Source organism: Suricata suricatta, chromosome 2 (genome assembly GCF_006229205.1).
Source record: "Suricata suricatta isolate VVHF042 chromosome 2, meerkat_22Aug2017_6uvM2_HiC, whole genome shotgun sequence".
In the NCBI taxonomy this organism is placed as follows: domain Eukaryota; kingdom Metazoa; phylum Chordata; class Mammalia; order Carnivora; family Herpestidae; genus Suricata; species Suricata suricatta.
Window position 1 is genome coordinate 60,964,310 of NC_043701.1, and position 26,582 is coordinate 60,990,891.

The window sequence follows — 26,582 nt, forward strand, 5'->3', positions numbered from 1 at the left end:
GAAAACTTTAATAGGGGCTGACCCCCATCTTTAAATATCATCCTCACAGACTAACAAGCCTGAGATCTAACAACAAATATTCAAAGACACTCAGAACTAGAATAACATTTACAGTAGTGCATTGCTGAAACATAGTTTTTCTCTCTAAAAACACCTCCATTATCAGAGATGGCCAAATCAAGACTACCGCATTGGTGAACCGAGTCCAGTCTTAACAACCCTAGCCTAATTATTTACATAAGCTCAGCAAGAATAAAGATTGTTCATGAGGACTTTATAAGGCTTGCTTTGCTGGGTCCTTTTATAAGGAATCTCCAGGTTGAACTTTTAGTAGCCACTCTGGGCCAGAAGCCAAGCCAAACCAGCACTTTCCATCAGACAGGCCTGCAATACTTGTTAAATTGGGCAAACTCCTCTTCCCGAGGCTCCCAACTGAAGTTCCTGCCCCCGCCAGGAAGTGACCTTCTTTACTCACCTGGGAAGGCTGCTGGGAACTTTGTGAGCAAGGTTTCCAGCCAACATTTCCACAAGGCTTTATGGCTCCATGTTCCATAAAGTCAACCTTAGTTCCTTAAAGCTGTCAGGTCATCTCAGAGCCTATTCATGACTCTCAAATAGGACATTCTAGTCAAAGCTTTAGTAAAACAACCAGTATTTCCAATGGTGTCCTACTATAAAATGAACAGATTCTTATTGAACTTATGCAAACAATTGTAATGGCCATGAATGAAAGAATAGTCACTGAGTTTTGAATTTCAGATGGTTTAAGTAGAGAGAAGATAAATGCTCTAGATTACAAACAAATAATTTATGACATTTCTGTATATCATAAGAGAAAGTGTCTTAATCTGGATAAGCAAACATTAAAGGACCAGCAAGGTTTCCAACAACAAGAGTCACAAAACTATAATTTTTTATATGTTCCTAATTCTTGTTCAGCTTGAATGCACCTTCTAACTCTAGAAGTTTCTACCCATTTTAGTACTAACATAAAAGATGTCAAATACTGCATTTCTCCCAAAACTCCTCTTTACAACTTTCCTTGAAAAAGAAACACGTTCTATGACAAAATTTCAGAAATGGACATTGCTAAAGATCTGACAAGAGTTCCTTATGATGCAGTGTGACAAAGAAATTTAGTGACACTTTACATTTTGATTACTAAAGGTGTTAAGTAATGATCTTATACCAAAACATTAAAACGTTAGGGACTGTACATACATTTGAGCAGCTGCAGCATTTACCCATACAATATACCTTATATAACAGTGCTTTTTAAGTAACTTGGCATCCTAAATGAAAGGGCCTAATTGGTCAAAAGACTTCTCTACCATTTGAATACTGGGAAATTTGTTAACACCTTAGGAAATTACAAAGCACATCCTAAATAGAATCACAAATTGTTATTTAACCAAAGTGGCAATAAAAGATCTTATTTGACTTTGGGATCCTTTAGCAAAACATAACTTTAACCTCAGAGAAGTTTGAACTAAGAATTCAAAGACCTGATAAAGATTAGACCTAAACCTTTGTCTTCTTAACAAAGGAGAAACCCTTTATTTACATAGTCTTAACAAGAGTAGACCACAGGCCCGGAAAAACTTGGCTTTTGAAAGAGAAAAGCAGAATTTTAACCTTATACCATTCTTCCCCATAAGGGCCCTCCACCATCACCACCACCTCTTTTCCCCCCTCCCCCTTCCCCTTCAACTCTCAGTTCATTTTCAGCATTCAGTAGTCTCTCAAGTTTTGCGTCCCTCTCTCTCCCCAACTCTCTTTCCCTCTTCCCTTCCCCCAGGTCCTCCATTAGGTTTCTCCTGTTTTCCTGTCAGATTTATGAGTGCAAACATATGGTTTCTGTCCTTCTCCACCTGACTTATTTCACTTAGCATGACACCCTCAAAGTCCATCCACTTTCCTACAAATGGCCAGATTTCATTCTTTCTCATTGCCATGTATATATATTAAGTTGTGTATATATACCACATCTTCTTTATCCACTCATCAGGTGGTGGACATTTAGGCTCTTTCCATGTTTTGGCTATTGTTGACATTGCTGCTATGAACATTGGGGTACATGTGCTCCTACGCATCAGCACTTCTGTATCTCTTGGGTAAATCCCTAGCAGTGCTATTGCTGGGTCATAAGGGAGTTCTATGGATAGTTTTTTGAGGAACCTCCACACTGTTTTCCAGAGCGGCTGCACCAGTTTACATTCCCACCAACAGTGTAGGAGGGTGCCCATCTCTCCACACCCTCAACAGCATCTGTAGTCTCTTGATTTGTTCATTTTAGCCACTCTGACTGGCGTGAGGTGGTATCTCAGTGTGGTTTTGATTTATGTTTCCCTGATGATGAGCTCCGCCTTGGTGTCTGCAGAGAGTAGAATGGCGGCAAGCCAAGCTCTGCTAGAACTATGCACTATAGGCCACTCTAATGAGTCTGATCTCCTTGTGCAGTGGTTGAACTGAGTTGTATTTTCCAGGCCCGCCTCGGTTCAAAGTTCCAGTCCATGCACTTTTGTGCTACCACAGATGAGATGTGTTTGCTTTGGTGGCTGGCTTCTTAGGGGGAGGAATCGGTTTGTCTTGGCTCAGGCTGGGATTTTGGCTGCCCCTGCCTGAGGCGAGATGCGCAGCAGGAGGTGAAGTGTGCACAGTCACAGACCCAACCCCCAGCTGGGATCACGTTTGAGGTGGGGGAGGAATGAGTGCGCAGCTGTTGTTGGAGGTGCTAGGAGCTGCTGGAAATGAGCTGGGAGCTCCGGCAGCCTGAGCGCGCACCCAGGTCTCCACGGCCACCAACTCTCTGCCAGGATTGCGCAGAGGTGGGGGCTATTTTTTCCCTATTGGCACCCGGGATTCAGGGTTCGCGCGGCCAATGCTGGGGGCGAGATGTGCCGTGGAAATGAGGTGCGTGCTCCCACTCCCAAAACTGAGGTCGAAGTGAGCACCTCTGACAACACCACGGCTGCCAACTCCTCGCCAAGTTGGCACAGGGCTGGAAGCTGTTCTTTCCCTTGTGCCACCTGGGTTCAGGATTTAGGCTACCCAGCAGTTATCTATGGAATGAGCTTCTCTCTCCAAGCGTGGTTAAGCATGCTTTACCTCTTCCCCAGAGATAGTACTATGAGCGTGTTCAGTCTCTCTGTCTCTTCCCTGTGTCTCTCAGGCTCCACGTGCTTGCCCCACGTTTGGCTGGGGCTCCCACCTCCCCTGCCTTCTCGGGCTGGCCCGTTTTCCAATCTCCCCAGTTCACACTCACTCACTCAGGTATCCTTCAGGTTCTCTTCCTTCTGGAGTCTGTATTTTCTCCCTCTGCTCTTGCAGATGAGAGTAATGTCCGTCTCAGTTCGATCGATGGGGCAGATGAAGTTTACAGAGCTCCCTTCCTCTCCGCCATCTTGGCTCCTCGAGTCACTAACTTTATAATTCCCCCAAAGTAAACTGTCATCCAGTTCACCTCCCTCCACTGTGATGTTAGGGAGTTCTTGGTCATTTTTTTCTGTAAGCTGACAATTACATAAAAACATTTTTTATGTTAACTGTATAGCTTATCATTACTTCTCATGTGCTGAATTCACAGTGTTCCTAGTGAGCAGATGTACAGAATTTTAATTTCTGAAAAATATTTTCTTCAGATAATTAAAAAGGAATAATATATCCTCTCATCTGTGTACAGGAACCATTTGGTTATTAAGGATTTGTTGTTTAGCCTTTTGGATTCCGTGTATGGGTGTGTGTGTGTGTGTGTGTGTGTGTGTGTGTGTGTGTGAGAGAGAGATTTTTAACAGTTTCATTTTATTTTTTATTTATTTTTGAGAGACAGAGCATGAATGGAGGAGGGGCAGAGAGATAGGGAGACCCAGAATCTGAAGCAGGCACGAGGCTCTGAACTGTCAGCACAGACAGGGGCTCGAACCCACGAATCGCAAGATCATGACCTGAGCCAAAGTCAGATACTCAACTGACTGAGCCTCACAGGCACCCCATAATTTTTAAAACTCAAATGTAGCTCTTGATTTCTAACATCTTTCCTGACTATTAGATAGTGTAACATAATTCACCAGTGTGTTCGTTTCTCATAGTTAATAATGTGGATCTCTTACAGTTCTCACATTTCTGGTCCCCTCGTTCTTATGCTTTATAGCCAAAACTGTGTTTCTGCACCTCCGTATAATTGTATTCATCTCAAGTAAGGTAGATCTTGAAATGGCAACAAGAAGTCATTACTCTGGCCCTTCAGTCATTCACCAGATACCTAATGAACACCTTTGCATTCAAATGCCTTGCTGAACATGTACTTGAATTAGTGAAAAGTTAGTTTAAGGGTGAGTTCAAGCGAAGGAAATAATTTGAAACAGTGAAAGTCAAAATGACTCAAGATGGGGAGAAAATTCTGAAATAGAGAATGCCTTCTCTATGTAAAGTGCATTTTTTCCCCAAACCAAAAGGAGCCAATATTCACTTTGTAACTCGAAGCAGTTTCATTGGCTTTTCTTTTGGATTCCTCAATCCTAATCTATGCCTTTCATTCCTAGCCAGGGCAGAGATAAGCTAGAGCTTGGAGGCTTGATGGCAGGAGAAAGGAACAAGCAAAGATATGTGAGAAGAAAATTGGAACATGACATAAAATTGGAGATAAAAATGCTATTAGCTGTAATATCAATTCTGTGTTAGGTATCGAGAAGCTAAAGGCACAAGTTACACAGCTAGAAGGTGGTAGAAGCAAGTCTGTTTAGATTTATGAGTTGAGAATTATATTATTCCAGACATTCTGGGAGCAATAGGAGAATGGATAAAACAAACTCTGTTCAATTCATGCAGTGGAATACTACATAGCAATAAAAAGGAATGAACACAAGTGAAAACCAGAAACACTATGCTGAGTGAAAGGAGCTTTTCATACATATATGCACACAAAAAACTTTATATAAAGATACAGAATAGGTGGGGCGCTTGTCTCAGTCAGTTAGGCATCCAACTTCGGCTCAGGTCATGATCTCATGTTCGTGGGTTTGAGCCCCGCATCAGGCTCTGTGCTGATAAGCTCAGAGCCTGGAGCCTGCTTCTGATTCTGTGTCTCCCTCTTTCTCTGCCCCTTCCCCTTTCATGCTTGGTCTCTCTATCAAAATAAATAAAACATTTAAAAATGTAAAAAAAAAAGATACAGAATAGGCAAAACTAAACAGTGGGTGAAGTTGGGTAATGAGTATAGTAATGTCTACAAGTTATTTTGCAATACATCAAAAACACAAAATGGGAGGTGGGGGGGCCCAGGTGGCTCAGTCAGTTAAATGTCCAACGTCAAGGTCATGATCTCATGGTTCATGGGATCAGGCTCTGTGCTGACAATTCAGAGCCTGCTTAGGAGTCTCTCTCTGCTCCTCCCCCACTTTCACTGTGTCTGTCTGTCTGTCTCTCTTTCAAATCAATATACTTTAAAAATACAAAATGGATAGAGGTTTGGCTAGCATAAGCAAGTATTGTAAGATGTTAATTATAGAATCTAGGCAGTATGTGGGTATTCACTGTACAAGTCTTTCAAGTGTTCATAATAGAATGTTAGGAAAATTTAATTGTGTATTACTTTTAGTGTCTTTGAAAACAGTACGTGTAAGCAAAAGGGCATTCTTTTTCCCAAGAACAGCACAGGGGCAGCAGGAGCTGGTAAAAGACTGAAGAATCTGTGAAACATGGCCTTTGGAGCTCATTAAAAATATCCTTTCGTATGGTCTCTGAATGCAGTCCTGCTTAAAGCCAAGGCTAATTGAATCACAATAGTAGATGCCTCTCCAGGGTAGGGTGGGAGTTGACTAGGAAGTGGAATGAAGGAAACTTCTAGAGTGATAGTATTACACAAGTAAAAACCATTTACCACATCTCATTGAATTGTACAGTTAATGTCTGCATCTCATTATATATAAATTTTTCCTCAAAGGGAAAAAAAGCTGTAAGTAAATATTAAATCCTAGCTAATTATATGCATGAGTGTCAATGTCTGAAAATTACTTGAAATGAATGAAAAATATCAAATGTGTTGAAGGATAGATACATGATATAAAGCAAATTGAAGAATGTCAATTGTTGAAATCTAGGTTATCTGTATATGAATATTCTCTGTATAGATCTTTTAACCTGAGAGGAGGAGAAGGAACTAAGAGTCCAGTGTATTAGAAGGATCATCTCTATAAATATTGGGTTAATCAAGAGTTACAATGGGAACAAGTAGTAGTGAGTACCCCTAGTACCCAGATCTTGGTCTCTAACACCACCTTCCCCAAAATGAATCACATCTCCTTGGAGACATGACACATTCCACATAAAAGTATTGGATTGACATAAATTTATGAAGTTGATAACTCAGGTGCTGGAGTCCAGCTCCAGCAGGTCCAGGGGTCCCTGAAGGATGGACGGTGTCAGCATGAGAGAGAGAGATGAGAAAGCCACAGGTTTCTTTCTTGATCACCAGGCAGGTATCTCTGCTCTGTCTGCTTTGGTGTCTCTTTTTATTGGTCAAGCAATAACATGACATCAGAAAATAGAAATTTGTTACAGTGACTAATTCTTTGTGATAATATGCTTTAATCATCATAAGTATACAGAAAGAAGTTTTACAGAGGTATTTTTGTAGACCCTTCCCATTCATTCTTGGTGTCAGTCCCCCAGATTAAGAAAGTAACAAACCTATCTTGTTTTGTATGGGTTGGTTTTTTGCCAATAATTATGACTTTGTTTTTAATTAACAAGTTACAGCCAAATCATGTAATGTACTTACAGTGAGGTCAAGTAAATTTTATAACCAAGAATGTAACAGGATTTTTTTAGTAAAAAAACAGGATAACATACATATTTTTTAACTTAGTAATGCTAAGATTAAAACATAGGTTAAGTTGTATATAGATAGGCTAGTAGATATTTTGATTGGCTTATTAACTACAAGAGAAAGAATGCTTGTTAACAAGTTGCTAGAGAAAGCCCTTTCTTTGATGTAAGCACAATGGGGGCCCTGTGTGTTGGCCTTGCCCCTGGGTTCCCATTTTCTTATCCATCCTCATAACTGAAGTCAGTATAAGGGAGGATATTTGTAGAATGTGGACCTTGGGAAGGGACCATGTTCTGACCTTGTCTTCTATTTCTTACCTCCAATTTAGGCTCCTTTTCTCGGGGCCAGACTTAAATGGAATGCTTGTTTTTCTCCCCTTCAAATGTATGTTTTGGGTCTGCAGGGCTCATTAGAAGAGCTTTTTGTCAAACATCTGTAGTGCTTTGGTCTAAAAGCTCTTATGCAGGGACAGGAAAATGTTTTTTCTTATGGGGTAACTATGTGGGGAATATCGGTCTGATTTGGAATGGTGTAAGGCCTAACTAATGACCACAGGTTTATTTTCAACATGAGCAGGAGGAGGAGGAGGAGGAGGAGATACCAGTTTCGCCTCATGGCAGGAACTGTGCAAATGTCAGCCATTTCCTTGCTGTGACTGTCATCCAGCAAGGCCAGTGTTGTTCCCAGCAGTCAGGTTTTGTAGTGGAGTGGCTATCTTCTTAGGAAATACACACTGAAATAACTAGGGGCAAAGGGCCATAATGCATGTATGATTCAGGAAAAAACTATCCTTTGTGTGTAAGAGAGAAAAAATGCGATGAAACGTTAATAAATAAATCTGGGTAAAGTGTCTAAGTGGGCTCCTTATATTTGTAACATTTAGTAAATTTGAAATTATTTCCCCAAAACCATTATGGCAGGAGTCGTTTTCAAGAAGGGCGCAGTGAGGTACTGAGCTCAGGTGTTGGGCTGACTATATTTTGTGTTGTGAGACCAAGATAAGCAGTAGATCAGCTTAAATTTCCAATCTTCTATTACTATATTTTCACTTTGATATTTGAATTTTGTTTCTTGTTTTTGGCATAGTGATATTTCATCTTCAGTTCTTTTATATCATAAGTATTTTGCTCTTCCAAGTATGTTTTTTTTTGCAGAACTTTGTAGGTCTCTAAATTAACTGTCTTATCTTAGCTTTTGTTTTTACAAGGCTCATGGCATCTAGCAGATAACCCTTAAAGTCTGGGGATTTTTCTTTCTACGCTTAAAAAAAATACTCTTATTAAAATATAATTCACCCATTTAAAGTGTACAATTCAGTGGTTTTTAGTATATTCACAATCAAGTTTAGAACATTTCCTCCCCCCAACAAGAAACCTCCTACCCATCCGTAGTCATTCCTGTTTACCCTTCTTTCCCCATCCCCTAATTACTAATCTACTTTTGTGTCCAATTTTTTTTTTTTTTGAGAGACAGTGTGAGCAGGGGAGGGTCAGAGGGGGAGAGAGAGAGAGAGAGAGATATCCAGAATCTGAAGCAGGCTCCAGGCTCTGAGCTGTCAGCACCACTAATCTTTTTATCTCTGGGTGTTTCATATGAATGTAATCATTCCAGATGTGGCCTTTTGTGACTGGCTTCTTTTACTTCAAATGTTTGCAAGGTTCATCCACACTACAGCAGATATCAGCACTTCATTCCCTTTTTTTGCTGGGTAATGTTCCATTGTATGAATATGCCACGTCTTATTTATCCATTTATTAGTTGACGTTTCAGTTGTTTTCATTTTTGGTCTATTAAACTATGGAACTGTGTTGCTATGAACATTTGTATACATGTTTTTGTGTGAACATGTGTTTTTGGTTCTCTTGTGTGTATAACTAGAGTGGAGTTGCTGGGTATATGGTCACTCTGTGTTTATCTTTGAGGAGCCGCCAGTCTGTTCTCAAAGTGGCCACTCCATTTTACATTCTCACCAGCTGTGTATGAGGGTTCTGATTTTTCCACATTCCAGTCAACATTTATTATTATCTTTTTTATTACAACATTGTTATGGGTATTACAGGGGTCTTTCTATACTTTTAAACCCCCCAAATATGGTCAGGTCTCAATAATAAAGTGGTCTTCATCCTATCAGCAAGTTTATCTCTTCATTAAATATGGAATGTATAAAATAAGTAGAAAGAAGATAACAAGAAAACTTTTCCATTTTTTTGGTAGGGCTTTAAAATTATTTGGAGAGGGGCGCCTGGGTGGCTCAGTCGGTTAAGCCTCCGACTTCGGCTCAGGTCAGATCTCACATTCGTGGGTTCGAGCCCCGCGTCAGGCTCTGTGATGACAGCTAGCTCAGAGCCTGGAGCCTGCTTCCGGTTCTGTGTCTCCTTCTCTCTCTGCCTCTCCCCCTCTCATGCTCTGTCTCTCTCTGTATCAAAAATAAATAAAACATTAAAAAAATTTCTTTAAATTATTTGGAGAGACTCTCAAGAAAAGTAAAAAAGAAGGGCACCTGGGTGGTTTAGTTGGTTAAGCATCCGACTTTGGCTCAGGTCATTGTCTAGCAGTTTATGGGGTCGAGCCCTGCATCAGGCTCTGTACTGACGGCTCAGAGCCTGGAGCCTGCTTTGGTTCTGTGTCTCCCTCTCTTTCTGCCCCTCCCCACTCACATTCTGTCTTGTTCTCTCTCTTTCTCTCTCTCTGCCCCCCAACAATAAATAAAATAAATTTTAAGGTAAAAAAGATTTTTATTTTTTTTAATGTTTATTTAGTTTTGAGAGAGAGAGACACCCACACAGAACCCAAAGCAGGCTCCGAGGGTCCAAGTTGTCATCTCAGAGCCCAATATTGGGCTCTAACTCATGAACTGTGAGATCATGACCTGGGCCAAAGTCCGATGCCCAACTGACTGAGCCACCCAGGCACTCCCAAGATTTTTTAAATTGTATCGCTAGGGGTGCCTGCCTGGCTCAGTTGGAAGAGCATGTGACTCTTGATCTATGAGTTGTGAGTTCAAGCCCTGTGTTGGGTTTAGAATTGCTTAAAGATAAAATCTTTAAAAAAAAAATTGTATAACTGGAACACATACCTTTTAAAGACCCTTTGCAAATGGACATATATTTAGCATCTGACACTCTGAGTCTGCCATTACCACTGATGCCAGTAACCACTGCCACTTTATTCTCCAGTTTTAGAGTTCAACTTTACTGCAGGTTGGTGATGATGTCCATGAGGAATGGCAAAATAAATTAGAGTTCTTTAACTTGATGTCAAAAAGCACCATGTTGACTTAGTAGCCATCATCATGGGTTATAACATTAACAAAGGAATATTTTCTTTATTTTAATTGCAAATTTTAATGTTTTTAAATTACATTTTATTACCACAAGTAGGAATTGATAAAATAGGCATTGAGTTTAAAATTTTCAAATGTGTGTGTGTGATCATTATAGGAAAGTAGAAAGCAAAATAGTGTTTCTTTCTCTCAGATTTTATTTGGCTCACTCTTAGTTTCGGCTCTCCTAAAAGGCCAGTTTTTCATATGTTGAGATATGCATCCACATTTATTTAGTTTACTTATATGATTTTTATTTGTCTTACTCAAATTTAATTCACCTTTAAGAAACCATCATTACAGAGGACTGGATTAAAATCTGATAAATATGAGAATAATTTATTTGTAAATTCTTTTCTTAGATCAAGCTACAAGAATTCTAGATTAACTCTATAAAGCATTACATGTCCTCTGTCCTAAAACTCATATGTTCAGAATTAAATTAAAGGTGAGGAGTAAAGGGATGCCTGGGTGGCTCAGTCTGTTGAGTGTCCCACTTTGGCTCAGGTCATGATCTCATGGCTTGTGAATTTGAGCCCCACATCGGGCTTTGCCCTGACAACTCAGAGCCTGGAGCCTGCTTCAGATTCTGTGTCTCCCTCTCTCTCTGCCCCTCCCCCACTCATGTTCATTCATATTCTCTCTCTCTCCCCCTCTTCCTCTCTCCCTCCCTCCACCTTCCCCTCCCTCCCTCCCTCCCTCTCTCTCTCTCTCTCTCTCTCAAAAATAAATATATAAACATTAAAAAAATGTTTTTAAGTTCTTAATACCACTTGTACTGATCATCTATATACAGTATAATCTTAACTATCTTCCTTTTTTAAAAACTATTTATTAGATGAAAGTAAAACCTTCTCTTCACCACTCATTTCAGGGCATATTAATGATGGCTACCAGATGAACACAGGATGCAGGTTTATTTTTATTCCTTCTCCTTCCCTCCTTCCATTTACTTTTTTTCTTTTCTTTTGATACTTATTTCTGAGATTTTTAGTAGAAAGACTACTGGCAGTTGCCAGAAGGTATTCCCTAGGAGTGCTGTGCTGATGTATGAAAATAACAGCACACATTGGGCTTTTGGGTCACATGTGCCTCAAGGGTCCATCAGCTCTGAAGTACTGGAGGATGCAGGATGTCCTTGGGCACAGTGATTGGGCTTCCTCTCTGTAGAGTTTCCTGGTTGTACCTAAAGTCCAGTGCTCCACCTGAAGTTACCAGTTAACATTTTTTTTTTGGTCAGGAGGACATGATCTCCCCAGTTACATATGAATTGCCATTTTGGTAATTTCTTTTTGTGTTGAATTCTTAACAGCTGTCCACACAAGGAGATGCAAGTCAGGTGATTGGGCCTCTTACAGAAGGGCAGAGAAGAAATGTGGCAGTAGTGAATTCACTGTATAAGTTACACCAATCAGTAACAAAGGTAACCTTTGTTTTATTATAATAAAGTTCTTTTGACTTAATTTCAACTTCTTTCTGTTTGCCTCAAATGTAGACAAGGAATTATTTAATTTTTTGCAAAAGAATACAATGAAAACATGGTGACTGTGAAATAAGCTGTGGAATGAACTTGTTTTAAACAGTTTTGACCCTGGCATTTATTGTGTGACTTTTTGTTTATATATTTGATTTAAAACATATGAACTGTAGATCATCAGACTTGGTTGGTATAATTAAGTTTTTTGAGCAAATGATTTAAGGGTAAATCATACATACTTCATACCTATTTAAAAGCATCATTTGATATCATGTGGAGGTAGTAAATTATAGCAAAACTGATGACAGAATGAGAACTCTTAATCCCTCCAACATGTCAGAAAGGTTCTATCTTTGCACAAAAATGGGGCTACACACAGTGATCTTTAAACACAGTGCATGTTTATGATGTAATCACTGATGACTACTTGAAAGAAGAAAATATACATTTTTTTCCTATTGTTTTACTAATGTAATTTTTAACAATGAACTTTAACATGTTTGCGATCATATATTATTTCTAAGATGAACTGTATTTATAATTACCAGGAAAGCTACACTTTCAACCCAGTCTTTGACTTTTGAATAGCTTGTGTTTATTCTCTATAAACCTTTTCCAAAATATTTAGCAAGTAGAGAGATAAATATTGAGAGGACCTGAAGAGGGCTAAAGATTAGATGACATTCTTGAAAACATGACCTTTCATTTGAGTGTTAATGTGCTAAATTATATTTTAGAATAACTATAAGTGTTCAGTTACTTAGAATTTTAACAAATCCTTTTATCAATTAGGAGTTTCCAAAAATACGTATGTCACACATTAAGCAGAATATATTTTAAAGATTTATTAACAAGTAAACCTCAGAAGAGTAAGTAATAAACAGAAGTAAATAAAAAGTATAAGTGAGGTATTTTTCTTTTCCTATATTATTACTCTAAGGCATTGCAGTCAATGAATGTTTGTATTTTTTAGGCTGATGTAAATGCCTTTCTTGATACTTTCAGAATGTTCATAATATTTGTATTGATTTCTAAAAAGAAATGTTTGACATTTGTATTTTAAAGACTTGTTGAAAACGATAGTCAGCCTGGAGAAAAGTGACTTTTTTAAAGAAGTATGTAAATATGCCTTTAGACTGACCTTTTCAAGTTACAACATTATAATTAAAGCCAACATTATATATAAAGTGAATAAATGAAAGCTAGCTCTTAACATTCTTAATATTTTGATTATTTGAAGTGTACGTATGTTTGCTTTATACAAGGAAGTATTTTTCAGCCTACCTCAACAAATAAATACTAACTAAAATATGTATGAGATATAATCTGAAGTTGTACTATTTTATGTGTCTGTAGAAACAGCTTTATTATGTGAATGATCAAAATTAATAATTAGAAAAATAAATAACTTAAGCACACAATAACTGGATCGAAACCTTGTCCTAGGTGGTTTCCAGTCAGAGCTCATTCCCACCAGCAGCCGAGCAAACTATAACCTCAGCCCTAAAGGTAAGAGAATTTAATCTTTGACTCTTCAGATCAAAGTGGGTTTTAGGATTACTTGTTTAGATGAGTGGGAGATTGTCACATTTTTAAAATAATTCAGAAATCTCTACCAAAAGTAGCTGCTGATAATTATCCTAAAGAGAAGGCATACATGTGTGTTTATATTTTCTAGATCTTAAAAACAGACCCTGTTGGTATCTACAGATTGTGTTCTACTTACGATAATTTTATCATAAGCAAGAGAAGTAAGAATCCTCACGTACTCCCTATATCACAGGGCAGTACAGCCTAGTATTAACCCAGTAAAGCAATGATTCTCTACTAGGTTGATTTTGTCCTCTAGGGAACATTTAACCAATTTAGAGTCATTTTTGATTGTCATGACTGGGCCTGGGTTGCTCTTGGCTTCTAGTGCCAGGGTTGCTGTTCAGCATCTTGCAGTGCATAAGACAGCCCCTGACAAGGAATTCCTGGGCCCAAAATGTCAATAATGCCAGGTTTGGGAAACTTTAACGTGTATCTGAATGATGTAAAATCAGGGTAAATTCCCATTTCTGACATACTAACATAAATATTCCCAGGAAGTTTAATAAAAACTAATGATGGTATGAGATTCAGAGCCATATGTAGTTGACACTAGATAACTCTTTATACAAGGAAATCATTCATTTTTATGATAGTAATAGATACCCTGTGTTGAGTACCTGCTCCTAGCCAGTCACATGTAATATATTGAAATATGATTGCAACTGTTCAAGTTATGTATTATCCCTATTGTAGACAACTTAGAAATAATAGCTTGCTCAAAGCCCTAATGCTGACTCCGAAGAGTTGTGTTTATTACACCTTGCCATCATCATTCATTCGTTTACTAAATAGGTATTTGGTATTTACTAAGTAAACTGTGTAGTGAAGACTCGGGAACCAAACCACCAGTATACAAATACCGTCTCGGCTGTTTAACTAGCTGTATGACCTCAGGCAAGTTAATAGGTTTCCCCTTGCCTTAGTTCCTGCATCTGTAAGGTGTATGATATAACTGCATAAAGGTAATAGATGTCAACTGTCAGATGGGATTTAGGTCACTTAGAGATAAAAGAGAGAGACAGAGACAGACACTACCTGAATTCCAAAGACAAATACTTTTTTTTAAAATAGTTTATTTTCAAATTGGTTTCCATAATACACCCAGTGCTTCTCCCTCACAGATGCCCCCCACCATGACCATCACCCTCTTCCCTCCCTCCCCCTCCCCCTTCAGTCCTTGGTTCATTTTCAGTATTCAATAGCAAAGACAAATACTTTTAATTAGAGAGTAAAGAACCTACAAAGAAACAATAGTTCAACAGCAAACTTTAGTTTGCTGAAGAAGAGGCTTGGGAGGAGATGTTGTCACAAATCCTAATAGAAGAGGGAATTTCAGAGGTAAAACTGCTGTCCATAGGTAACATGGATGAGGACTTACTGGCCCCAAATCTTAAGGACACTAAATTCATATATGAGGGTAGGAAACAGACCATCTTTTCCTCCAGCACAGTGAAAGCACACCTGGATGTTTCTCTGTATTCTTTTTCTCCTCCAACATGCTCATCTCATGATGATGAAGTATTATTAGAGCCACCATCCTAAAATAATTGTTTCTATTAAGAGTTGTCAATAAAAGGGGCGCCTGCATGGCTCAGTCAGATAAGCTTTTGACTTCGGCTTGGGTAATGATCTCACAGTTTGTGAGTTTGAGTCCCACATTGGGTTCTGTGCTAACAGAGCAGAGCCTGCTTGGGATTCTCTCTCTCTTTCTTTCTCTGCCCCTACCCTTCTCTCTCTCTCATACATACACTCTCAAAATAAAAGTAAATAAAACTTAAAAATATTAAAAAGAGTTGTCCAAGTTACTGATAATCATGAAAATGCCATAAAATCAGACCAATAGGGAAACCCAAAATGTCTTTACATTCTTGCTTCCAGGCAAGGAATTCATGGAGTTTCTGTAGTTCCACATTTTCCCCGTCTTCTAGAAGGAGCTATCAAACATATTTTGATCGCTATCCAAGACAGGAAATAGATTTTACTTGGTGACCTCATACACTGTATATAAGCAGATATAAATATGTACATACCTATAGAGTTGCATATATATGGAATACACATCTATATGTATGTCTGTAATTGAAATAAAGGTTTCACAGCACAATATTTTTCCGTATTTTGTATGATACATGCTTATGTTTCTATACTCCTCTATGACTTTGTTTTAAATGTTTATTTGAGAGAGAGAAAGAGCACAAATAGGGGAAGGGCAGAGGGAGAGAGAGAGAGAGAGAGAGAGAGAGAGAGAGGGAGGAGAGAGAGAGAGAGAGGGAGGAGAGAGAGAGAGAGAGAGAGAGAGAGAGAGAGAGAGAGAGAGAGAGAGAGAGAGAAAATCCCAAGCAGGCTCCATGCTCAGTGTGGAACCTGATGCAGGGTTTGATCTCACAACCCGAGCCGAGTGAGACACTTAACCAACTGAGCCACCCAGGCACCCCTCATTTATTACTTTTTAAAACATTTTGATAGTGATTTTTAGACCCCTAATGATCACAGCTCGTTGTTAGAGAAAATCCACACTGTAGGTTAAGACAGAGTGCCTGCGCTTTGCCTGATAATAAAAGTCTCCTGACAGATTAAAACTAGAAATTGTTCAAACTATAATTCAGTGTAGAGTGTACTCTTCGGAATCTGTATTTTTAATATACAACAAAGGTAATTCCTGTTGTCGGGCACTATGGGCTGAGAGCTGAGGCTCTCAGGCCCCCGCTCTGAGGCTTGCTCGTACGCCAGAGCCAGCGCCCCGGGAGCCGGCGCCGCGGTTCGCTGGGGCGGCGCCAGCTTTGTCCTCGAGAATTGGACAGGAGCAGACTGGCAGTTGGTTCAAGTGGCCCTGCCAGTTAGACTTACTTGCTTATGTTAACCCAATGAAACCATTTCCAACTTGCTCTTTAAGTTAAATCATAAAAATTGTTATGACATATTAAGTAAAAAACAAAACCCTCTTGACTTTAAAAAAAAAAAAAGAACCTTGAATTTCCTATAATTGTAGGAGACTTAGTACTTTACTTTGAGTTAGGGGTAGAATGGTAGGATGTAGAAATGATTATATCCCAGGAACCAAAAGCCTATATACTTTTTATTATTTGACAAAGAAAACACTAAATATATGTTTCACTTACTAAAATCATATGTAAAGGTACATAACAGTCTTTTCTTCCCTACCTTGTTCAGATTTTATCTGAAATTAAATGTTATTTTAGGCTTGAGGTTTAACATCTCATAATTATCTACTTTGTCATGGATGGCATAATTAATATTAATGTAAAGTCGTTTTCATTATACTCACCTCAGCAGTTAAGTATCATTTAAACACGTTGGCTCAGTAATTCTGATTCGTTTATTACTGAGATTGTTTTCTGTAGATAGTGATTGTATTGCTAAATTTATACATGATAGTTTTTCATTTCTCCCTTATTGTGTGGGTTTATGTTCTATATGAGAGAATAATCCAGATTGCTGAGGCTTCTGTATTTTTGTAATCTTAGCTATTTTAGGTAAATCTTTGAAAAATGTATGACACACTTCCCTGCTTTGTAAAGAACTTGTGAAATATAATCTATTCTCCTTTCTCCATTCCCTACGGTAGTCATTAATCCTCTACCAGTCCTGTTTTGTATTTTCCCTAAGCGGGAGCCTCACCCAGCCAAAAGGAACATTTTCTTTGTAAACCATTATATCAGATGCAAGTGATGCCTGTTTTCCATGCCTTGTTTCGTGGCTAGGACCTCTAGTACAGGCTTGACCAGATCTGGTGAGAGTGGGCCTTGGTGAGCATTCCCTGACTTGGGGGGAAGCACATCTGTATTCTGCAGTTTTAAGTATGATGTTAGATGGCCTTTATTAGATTAAACAAATTCCTTTCTATTCCTAGTTGACTGAGACTTTTCAAAATTACAAATGACATTTCATCAAATAGCTTTTTCTCTGTTGAAATAATCATATGGTTTTACACCTTTATTCTGTTAATAAAATGCAAAAGTTGATTTTCAGATGTCAAACCCATCATGGTTATGATATATCACCATTTTTATATATATTGCTGCATTTGATATACTTAATTTTTGTTAATGGTGTTTGCATCTATAATCATAAGAATATTGGTATATAATTTTCTTGCAATTCTTGGTCTGATTTTGGTATCAAGTTATTACTGGCCTCAGTAATTAGGTTTGGAAATATTTCCTCCTATTCTGTTGTCTGAAAGAATTTGTGTTGTTGTCTTCTAACATGCTTAGTAAAATTCACCAGTGAAGCTATCTAAGCCTGTAGTTGTCTTTGTAGGAAGTTTATAACTACAAATTTGGTTTGTTTACTAGGTAAAAGGCTATTCAGGTTATCTGTTTCTTCTCTATTGAGCTTTGACACTTTGTGCCTTTCAAGGTATTTGTTCATCTAAGTTACCTGATTTGTCAGAATAATGATGTACATAATATTTTCTTACTGTCCTTTTGTCTTTGGGGCTTCTAGTGATTACCTCTTCTTTATTTTTTCTATTGATGTTTTTGTTCTCTTTTTTTCTTCATCATCAGTTTAGCTAGGGCTTTATCAGTTTTATTGACCTTTTCAGAGAGCCAACTTTTGACTTTATTAATGTTCTCTATTTGTCTTTTTCATTGATTTCTGCTTTTTTTTTTTTATTTACTTCCACTTACTTGGGATTTTCTTTGCCCTTTCTTTTTTTAAATATACCTCGTACCATTGATTTTTAGATCTTTTCCCTTCCCAAATAAATGTAACAAGTTATAAATTTTCCTCTAAGTAACTTTGGTTTTGATGTGTTGTGCTTTTATCTTCACTCAGTTTGAAATATTTTCAAATTCCCTTTGCATTTTCTCCTTTGATTCATGAGTTATTTGGAAGTGGGTTTTTAAAAAATTTTCCAATTATTTGTGGTTTTCTTAGATACCTTATTTTTTAATTTAATTATTATCATAAACCATACTCTGTAAGATTCTAGTTCTTTAAATTTATTGAGTCTTGTTTTATGGCCTGTCATGTGCTTTGGTCTGTCTTGGTGAGTGAGCCTGTGTGTTTGACAGAAAAGGTCTAATCTGCAATTGTTGAGTATGTTATTCTATAAATATCAATTAAGTCAAGGTAGTGGGAATGTGTATAGTGATAATGTGTTCAGATCTTCTGTGTCTCTACTGATATTTTATATAGTGGTTCTATCAACTCCTGGAAGACAGAAGTTACAGTTTTGTACTATGATTATGGACCTTTTAATCCTGTCAATTTTTGACACCTCAATTTTGAAGCTATTTACGACTTCTGTTGAAGCTATGTTACATATGTATTTACTTATTGTTATGCCTTCCTGATGAACTTCCTGATGCTTTCATCATTATGAGATAGCCCTCTTTAGCTTCGTTAATACTTACTGTCATGCAGTTTGTTTTATGTGATAGTGATTTACCTACTTCAGCCTTTTTATGCTTAGTGTTTACATAATATATCTTCTGTCCATTTATTTTCAACTCCTCTGTGTCTTTATTCTTAAAGTACATCTCCCATAGACAGTGTACAATTGTCTTTTTGTCTGTTCTGGTAATCTCTGTCTTTTAATTGGAATGTTAGTCCATTAACAATATATAATCATTAACAAGGTTTTAATTTGATGTATAGTTTCGGTTTTTATCCCATTTGTTTTGCTTTTTTTGCTTTCTTCTTCTCCTCCTTTTCTTTCTTCTTTGGATTCTTTGACTTTTTTAAATTACATTTTTATATATTTATTAGATTTTTATATGCACCTCTTCATGTGATTTTTTTTAGTGGTTCTTCTGTGGATTACCCTATAAATCCTTAAGTGTTCATGGTCTTCATAGGGTTAATTTTGGACCATGTTACGTAAACTACAGAAACCTCTTATTTATGGAAGTACCTTTACATCTACATGCATGCAGTGCAATTTTTTTTGTTTACAATAAATATCCATTTGTGGGCCGCCTGGGTGGCTCTGTTGGTTTATCGTCCAACTTACGATTTTAGCTCAGGTCATGATCTCAGGTCGTGGGATTGAGCCCCAGGTCAGGCTCCGGAGCCTGCTTGGGATTCTCTTTCTCCCTCTCTCTCTCTCTCCCCCTCTCCTACTTGCAATTTCTCTCTCTCTCAAAATAAATAAATAAACATTTTTAAAAAATAAATAATAAAATATCCATTTGGTTCTTTTTTACACATTCAGTCACTCTGCTGGGGTTTCCTCTTATTTATTGTGAGCATTTCTTTCCTTACCTCACTGAGGTTCTTGCCTAATAATTGTAGAATCTGGGTCGTCTCGGGGATGGCAACTGTGAATTATCTTTTCCCTTGAAAATTGATAACATTTCCTAGGTTTTTGTATATGTAGTGATTTTTAATATATCTTGGATGTTGTGAATGTTATGTTGTGTAGACTCAGTATTTTTTTACATTGCTCCTGAGTGTTGATGTTTCTTTAGTGATTAATGAGCTTGCCTAGGCTCTAATTGGACACTGACATACCTGCAGCTGGCCATGCCTTGGACATCCGTTCATTAAGCCTTGTCGCCAGCCATATTTTGTTTGCTTTGCACAGGCATGGTTGATGAGTCAGCTGAAGACTGGTGCTGAGTTTAAATATAGAATTAGCCATTCTTCTCTGGCTCTCTCCTTTCTAATGTTTGTCTCTCACTCTCTAACCACCCTGGTTGAACCAGGGCCCCTTTCCATTGCTCCTTTGGCCTGAAAGACTGCAGGATTTGTTTTGTTTAACTCTCAGAGTTTTAGCCAGCCACCTTTGCCACTCTCATAACAGTAGTCACTCATGGAGCAAAGTCACAGAAAATAGAAACTCCTTCTCCTCTGATTGCTTGCTCTAGATTTTCACACCCTTCTAAAATTGCCTGCTTTTTTTTTTTCTATCTCTACAACTCTACAGTAGGTTTTTTGTTGGTTTTCCATAATTATTTGTAGGAGGATCTGTAGTTAGACACACACTCTTTCATACTAGAGGAGAAAATCTGTTCTTTCTTGAACTTTTGTCCAGTCATTTCTACCCATACTCTAAAATCTCTTCCTGCTTCTCTGCCCTAAATGGGCAAAACGTAACCACGAGCTCAGTGGAGTCAGGTACATGTAGGAAGTCCCAGCTCTTCTACTTGCTTGCTTATGGACAGTGTCCTTAATTTCACTTTAGCTTCCAATCTATAAATTACTTTAGATTCATCATCTGTGAGTTAGAAATCTTACTATTCTTGAAGGAATAATTGAATTTTAAGTGGTATTGTAATATATTATATAATATATACGTGTGGCAAATAGCACAGTTCCCAGCACATAATATATACGAAGTAAATGATCTTGCCCATCTTAATCCTTCAAGGGCTCCTCTTCTGAAAGACCTCAAAATGGCAGTTAGCCTTACTCTACAAACCCTCCTCTAGGATCTCATTGACTCTTCTGGCTTCATCTTCCCTCTTAAAAGCCGAAGATTACCCAATATAGTCAAATGTGTCAAGAACTACTAATGTAAATATCTCAGTATGTTCTGGATAGCCCTTGTAGATTTTCCATAAACCCTTCAAACTCATGTCCAAATGTGAACTCACCATTTCTTCTCTTCATCCCCAAGTCAACCTGCTGCTTCTGTACTTACACATTCAGTTAATAATATTACCAAATCATTAAAGAAAAAATATAAGTATACACCTAATTCTTTCTGTTCCATAATTTTCAAACCTGGTTACTGAGACCTGCTGTTCTCCTTTCAAAGAATCTGCAGCCTGTCTCCTCATATCTATTGCTGTTGCCTCTGATTTTGTTTGGATGCTCACCATTTGGCATCAAGACGAGTACTGCCTTTAGTCTAGTTACCCAGTCTGCCATCCAATGTGATTTTTCCCAATTCATATCTTTAAACCACATTTGTTCATTGCTTAAAACCCATCATTCATTTCCCATTCCCTTCAGGATAAATTTTCAACTCCTAGTAGCCTACAGAGTACGTCTGCTGAGTCTTTTCCCACGTGGGCAGGCACCTCACACCCTACCCATATTGAATGCTTTGCAGTCGAGTGCATCAGCTTTCCCAGGCAACCATGCCTTTAACGTGTGCTCTCTCAGCCCACCTCTCCTCATTTGGTTCTTAATATTTGTCCTTTGAAATTCGGTCTAGGCCAGTGCCTTCTGTGTTTCAGATATGTCAGCTTAAGTGAGGTTTCTCCCACAGTCCCATAGCACTCTATGGAGCATTGCTATGGCCAGAGGTTGTTATCTGCTGTCACTAGCTTGTGAACTCCTTGAAGGCAACTCTATGCTCTTGCTCAAGTACTTGCTCTCTCTCTTTCCCCTTGCCTCCTCCTCTCCCCTTGCCTCCTCCGCTCCCCGCCAATCCCCACGTACAATATGTTTACTTTTATCAGAGATTAAGGGCTAGAGATGACGTTTAGGAATATAATGGATAAGGGTCCTATTTAACCTTTTCTGATTGATTTCTATTGTTCGTATGAGCCAAAGCCATCCATCTTCATTATATGTAATCACCAGTGAAGCATATGTAATATATTTAAATTTAAGATTTTAAGTGTGTACTGAGGCCCAGTTAGTATTTTCACACTAAAAACCCATAAATAAGGCCAAGAGTCTTCCATAATGTAACCACTGTAGAACAGTTCTCAACCTTAGCATTATTGACATTTTACGCTAGATACTTTGTGGGAGATTGTCCTGTGCATCAGAGGCTGTGTAGCAGCGTCTCTGTCTTCCACCCTCGAGATTCCAGTAGCAAACGCCTTGCCAGTCCAGTTGTGACGACAAGAATAAGAACACACCCATGCCAGAGGCTCAAGTACAGGATATTTATGAGAAGCTAAGGATAAAGATTGGGAAGGAAGATGATACCAAGTACCAAAAGCACTCCTACCAAATAGGAGTCTAGTTCGGGAACTGCCTAACTGCCCTGTCCTCCAAGAATCACCACATATTTATTCTCACTCTGCTTGAGAGCATGTGATGTTGTTCTGGTTGTGTCTTCACCAACAAGAGTCACTTTGGGTCTTGCCTTACTCTTTTCAGAAACTTGGCACAATGTGTTCATTTGATCTTTATAAGTGCCACTCCTCAGGACTCATGTGACCATGACCTCTTGAAAATTTGAGAGGAGTGGGGGAGTTGAAATGTTCAGTGCCATGTTGCACATATTTTCAGCTTTAAAGATCATTCCCAACAGCAGTTGGAAGGGAACAGACTCCTGTTGAGTTATTGCAGTTAAACTATATATATTTATATCTGAATTCGAATAAAACCTTCCAAAGTGCTACTCCGTCTCAGAATACTGTGTGTTGGTCTTTAATTTTGTCTATCCTTCCTTTTTCTATTTAGACAATCCATGTTCTTATGGGAAGTGCTTTGCACCCCCTACTGACTTCCGTGGGAGATGCTATAGAGGCCATAATCATCACCATGCATCAAGAAGATTTTTCTGGGTAAGCACTTTCAACCACAAGCTTACTAACCTTTACTACATTTGTCCTACATGTGACCCGCCTCCCCACCCCTCCTCCCTAAGTCTCTTCCCAACCACAGCTCGTTCCTTTCGTGGCAGGCATGGCCTCCAACCTCATACTGCTTTATCCATTGTGAGCGCCGTTAGTTGATTAAAATTTTTCAATTCTTGTTTTCATCATTTCTCTCCTGCCTTTGAAACATAGAATCACTAATGTCTATGGGCCTCAGTGTGATTCAGGACTTCTGGCAGTTGGTACCATCTTTTCTTCTCAAGTTTACCTTTATCCTTCTCACAAGCACTCTGTACTTGAGCTGTGGCATAGGCTTATTGTTTATTGTATAAAATGTTCTGCCTCTGCCACTCTGCTGGTCTGAGTCGCACTCAGGCTTTGAAGGCACGCTGCATCTCACCGCCCTGCAAGTGTTCCTTTCTCAGAATGTGGTGGCAATTCAGTCTGGTCATGTCACGTCTGGCCATCAATACTTCAGTAGTATTGCACGGCTGTTTCACAGGAGTACTGCTTATTCATGTCATAGTTGTCTTGAGAATGAGAATCATAGGTCCTAACCCAGTGTTTCCTGAAGTCATTTTTAAGAAAATACATTATTTTTAGAGAGTTTGGAATAGTTATTTGCACATGCTTAGAGTGATTTTTTTAAAACTTAACCACACTCTAGAGCTAAACATTAAAATCTTAATATGTAGATACATGTTTTATATTCCTAGTTCATAGTTACTATTTTTAAATTTTTCTATTTCTATTTCTATTCATGTTGTTTGAATATCTACTTAATTAACATTCAGCCACTAGTCTAGCTGTTTGTAGAAAATTATGTGAGTTCTATAGTGTTAATTTTTCAAATCACTTCTTTCATTTACAAAGTATTTTAAAATTTTTTCTCAATGCTTATTAATTTTTGAGACAGAGAGATCGAGAGAGAGAGAGGGGGAGAAGAGAGAGGGAGAGCGAGAGCTCCAGGCTCTGAGCTGTCAGCATAGAGCCCAGTGTGGGGCTTATACTCAGGAATTGCAAGAACATGACCTAAGCCAAAGTCAGATGCTTAACCAACTGAGCCACCTAGGCACCGCTACAAAATATTTTTTGAAGGGTGAAAAGGTCAATATTTTTAATAATGATATGAAGCACAGAAGGGCAAAGTGGATTATACCCAAAAGGCCATAATATTTGGAGGCAGGAGCATAAAACTGCTGACTTAGCAGTGGGTGGAAAGAAAGGAATTTTGTTCAAAGGTGATCTGTAACGTTCTGGTGATTCTGATTGTCGATGCCTCTGACAAGGAAAAAAAAAAAAATTAGGCTCCTTCTATAAGAGCAGTCAGGTGACACTTGATACTGTGAGCCACAGCTAGTACCTGTAGAGAACAGATTAGACATTAAAAGCTGGTTCTCTTAATAGGTACATTCTTACTAGTTTGCTTAAATACTAGGAAGCCAGATTACCACTAATAGGTTGCCATGAGCACGAAGCATTATTTTAATGTGTATGACACTGTTCTCAATTTGTTTTCTCAAACGGCTTTTGATGGCTCCATTTCAGCCCTCTCTCTATATATATGGCAGACATTTGAGATTCCACTGATAGTCGTTTTCCACATGTGTCCTTATAGGAGCGTAGAACACTGTTGTTTTATGGTGCATTGAAAGTTATTGCTCCATGACAGTAATTCTCTCATTCTAGAGCTTCGTTATTATTAATTCTGTCATGTTACTCCATATATGAAATGTTTGGCTTATCTGAAACATAAGGTGAAGTTAGATTAAACTACTCAGGAAGGAGGAATTCACTTTTATTGTAGGGCCAGCTGCAGGGGTCACAGTGGAACAGTAATAGTGAACACGTTGCCCTTTGAAGCTCTCTCTACCTGTTTTAGGTACAAGGAATAAAGCAGGTTTACATTGTCAGCCTGCTTTATGTGGAGTGTGCTGGGTTACAGAGTCCCTCTGCTACTTAAAAAGTAATACTTAACCTGGTTTCCTGGTATTTAAAATGTATTTAATAGGACCAGTGTCTTTCTTTCCAACTTAGATAAAGCTTAAAATGGAAATGTGTGATTGACATAATGCGTTGACTGAAATTCTTTTATTTAATGTAACATGGCCCCTGTCCGGTTATAGCTTTGAATGGGGAAGGAAGGTAGTAAAAGTAGAAGACTCTAGATCTGGGAGCGATGGGTGCTCTCCTCTGACAAGGGCAGAGCGCACACACGCACCAGAAATACTGGTGACGTGGAGGGGAACAGCTACACTTCCCAGGTGTGCATTCTATGTGCCTTCGACTTGCGGGTGCAGCTCTCACTATGAAGGCTCTTCAACTTCTCCATGACTTACTCCGCCCTCTGGGTATAAATCGCTTCCTAAAAGCTTTGGCGTAATTGGGAAAAATGAGCTTTAGTGGATGCCAGGCAAGCTTTGCCTTTTAGCAAATTTAAATCCGGCTTTCAATCCACACTAACTGATAATGTCTATTTCAAAATTTTGTCCAGTGGGTCATTTTACTTACATTGACACGTGCTCAAGTACCTGTTTTCGTATATTATTTTCTAATCCTGATGGAAATCATTTCAATTAACCAGATTAAAATTCTTGAAACACTCCTCTGGAGGAGTACCAAGATAACAACTGTGCTTTCGACAAAGCACAAGAAAATATGAAAGAGATTGGTGCCCTTGTTTTTTTTTTCCAACCTTGTCTCTTGAACTAAATGCAGATAAGGCTGTACTGTGTCTGAATCTGGCAAAACCAAACCCCATGTGAAGATTGCCCTGCTTACTGAGGCCATCTCTGCACCCTGTACCCGAGCAGCCCTCCACCGTGTGACCCTGCACACAGCAGTCCACTGTGTTCCCCGTCAACGGCCTCGCCTCAGTTAGGACATTCTGTCTTACACCCGAACAAAATCTCTTCCTGCCAGAACTTAAGACTGGTTTCTCTATTTCTGTCTGCTTCTAGAAATAGAAGACCTTTGGGTCGTATCCTCTGATAATAACCATTCATTGCCGTCTTTGAAGATAATGAAGTTCACCTTATTCTCTTGCTCCGGGCACTTGAGTCATATCTGTTGTTGTTCCCTAGAGCATTGCCACTCTTTCTACGTCATTCTCAGCATATGGGAATGCTCATTTTTTAAAGAAGATTCAGCATTTTATAACCAGTGATCTCATTGGTTAGCTAATTAATATCAGGTGATTTCTAATTTTGGTATAATTTCCTTCCTATAAATATTTCACATTCTTTTAATATATTCCTTAAAGAGCAATTATAAACATTTATAAATTATAAATAGTATTTCATGGAGCATCAGCTGGCATCATCTGTTGATCCAAATTAAAGCCTTTGCAAACCTCATCATCTGGGAGGAAAAAATTGCATACCATGTGTATTGTTACATAACCAGCAACACAGCCAGAAATCTACTATTGGGCTGATCGGATTGAATAGCACAGGAGCAGAAATATCTTTGCCAAGTATTTGTTTGGGGCAGGCAGTGTTTTCTGCCCTTACAAAGTGTAAAACGCTGTTTCAGTCTTCATTATTGATTTATTCACTAGCCAGGTGAAACATGTGAGTGGATGGAGATTTGTAACGCTGACAAGGACCTCCAGAGGTCAGAGAGTGCATAAGGCACCATGCGAATCATCCAATACTGATGGTTGTCTGTTTCATTTTTAATAATCTCTAGGTAAATGGATTCTAGGATTTCTTCAGAAATCTTTCTAGCATCTTAAAACAGCTTTTATAATTTAAACATTATTTTATGCTCCTTAACTCATAGGAAAAGTAAACAATACCTTTTTTACCATTGAGGGAAAAAATTCCATAGGACTAAAATAGCAGGTGGCGGGGCGGCAGCCAAAAGTTAAATAGTGGCTGTTAGTGCATT

General features: G+C 38.5%; 1 protein-coding gene across 1 annotated transcript in view; it reads left to right on the forward strand.

Annotated features, from left to right (window-relative positions):
• COG5 (component of oligomeric golgi complex 5) overlaps positions 1 to 26,582 on the forward strand; it is a 302,966-nt gene that overhangs the window by 253,287 nt on the left and 23,097 nt on the right. The window contains exons 15-17 of the mRNA XM_029927167.1: positions 11,461 to 11,571; positions 13,072 to 13,134; positions 22,555 to 22,658. Of these exons, the coding sequence (XP_029783027.1) occupies positions 11,461 to 11,571; positions 13,072 to 13,134; positions 22,555 to 22,658 (278 nt within the window). The remainder of the gene's footprint in view (positions 1 to 11,460; positions 11,572 to 13,071; positions 13,135 to 22,554; positions 22,659 to 26,582) is intronic.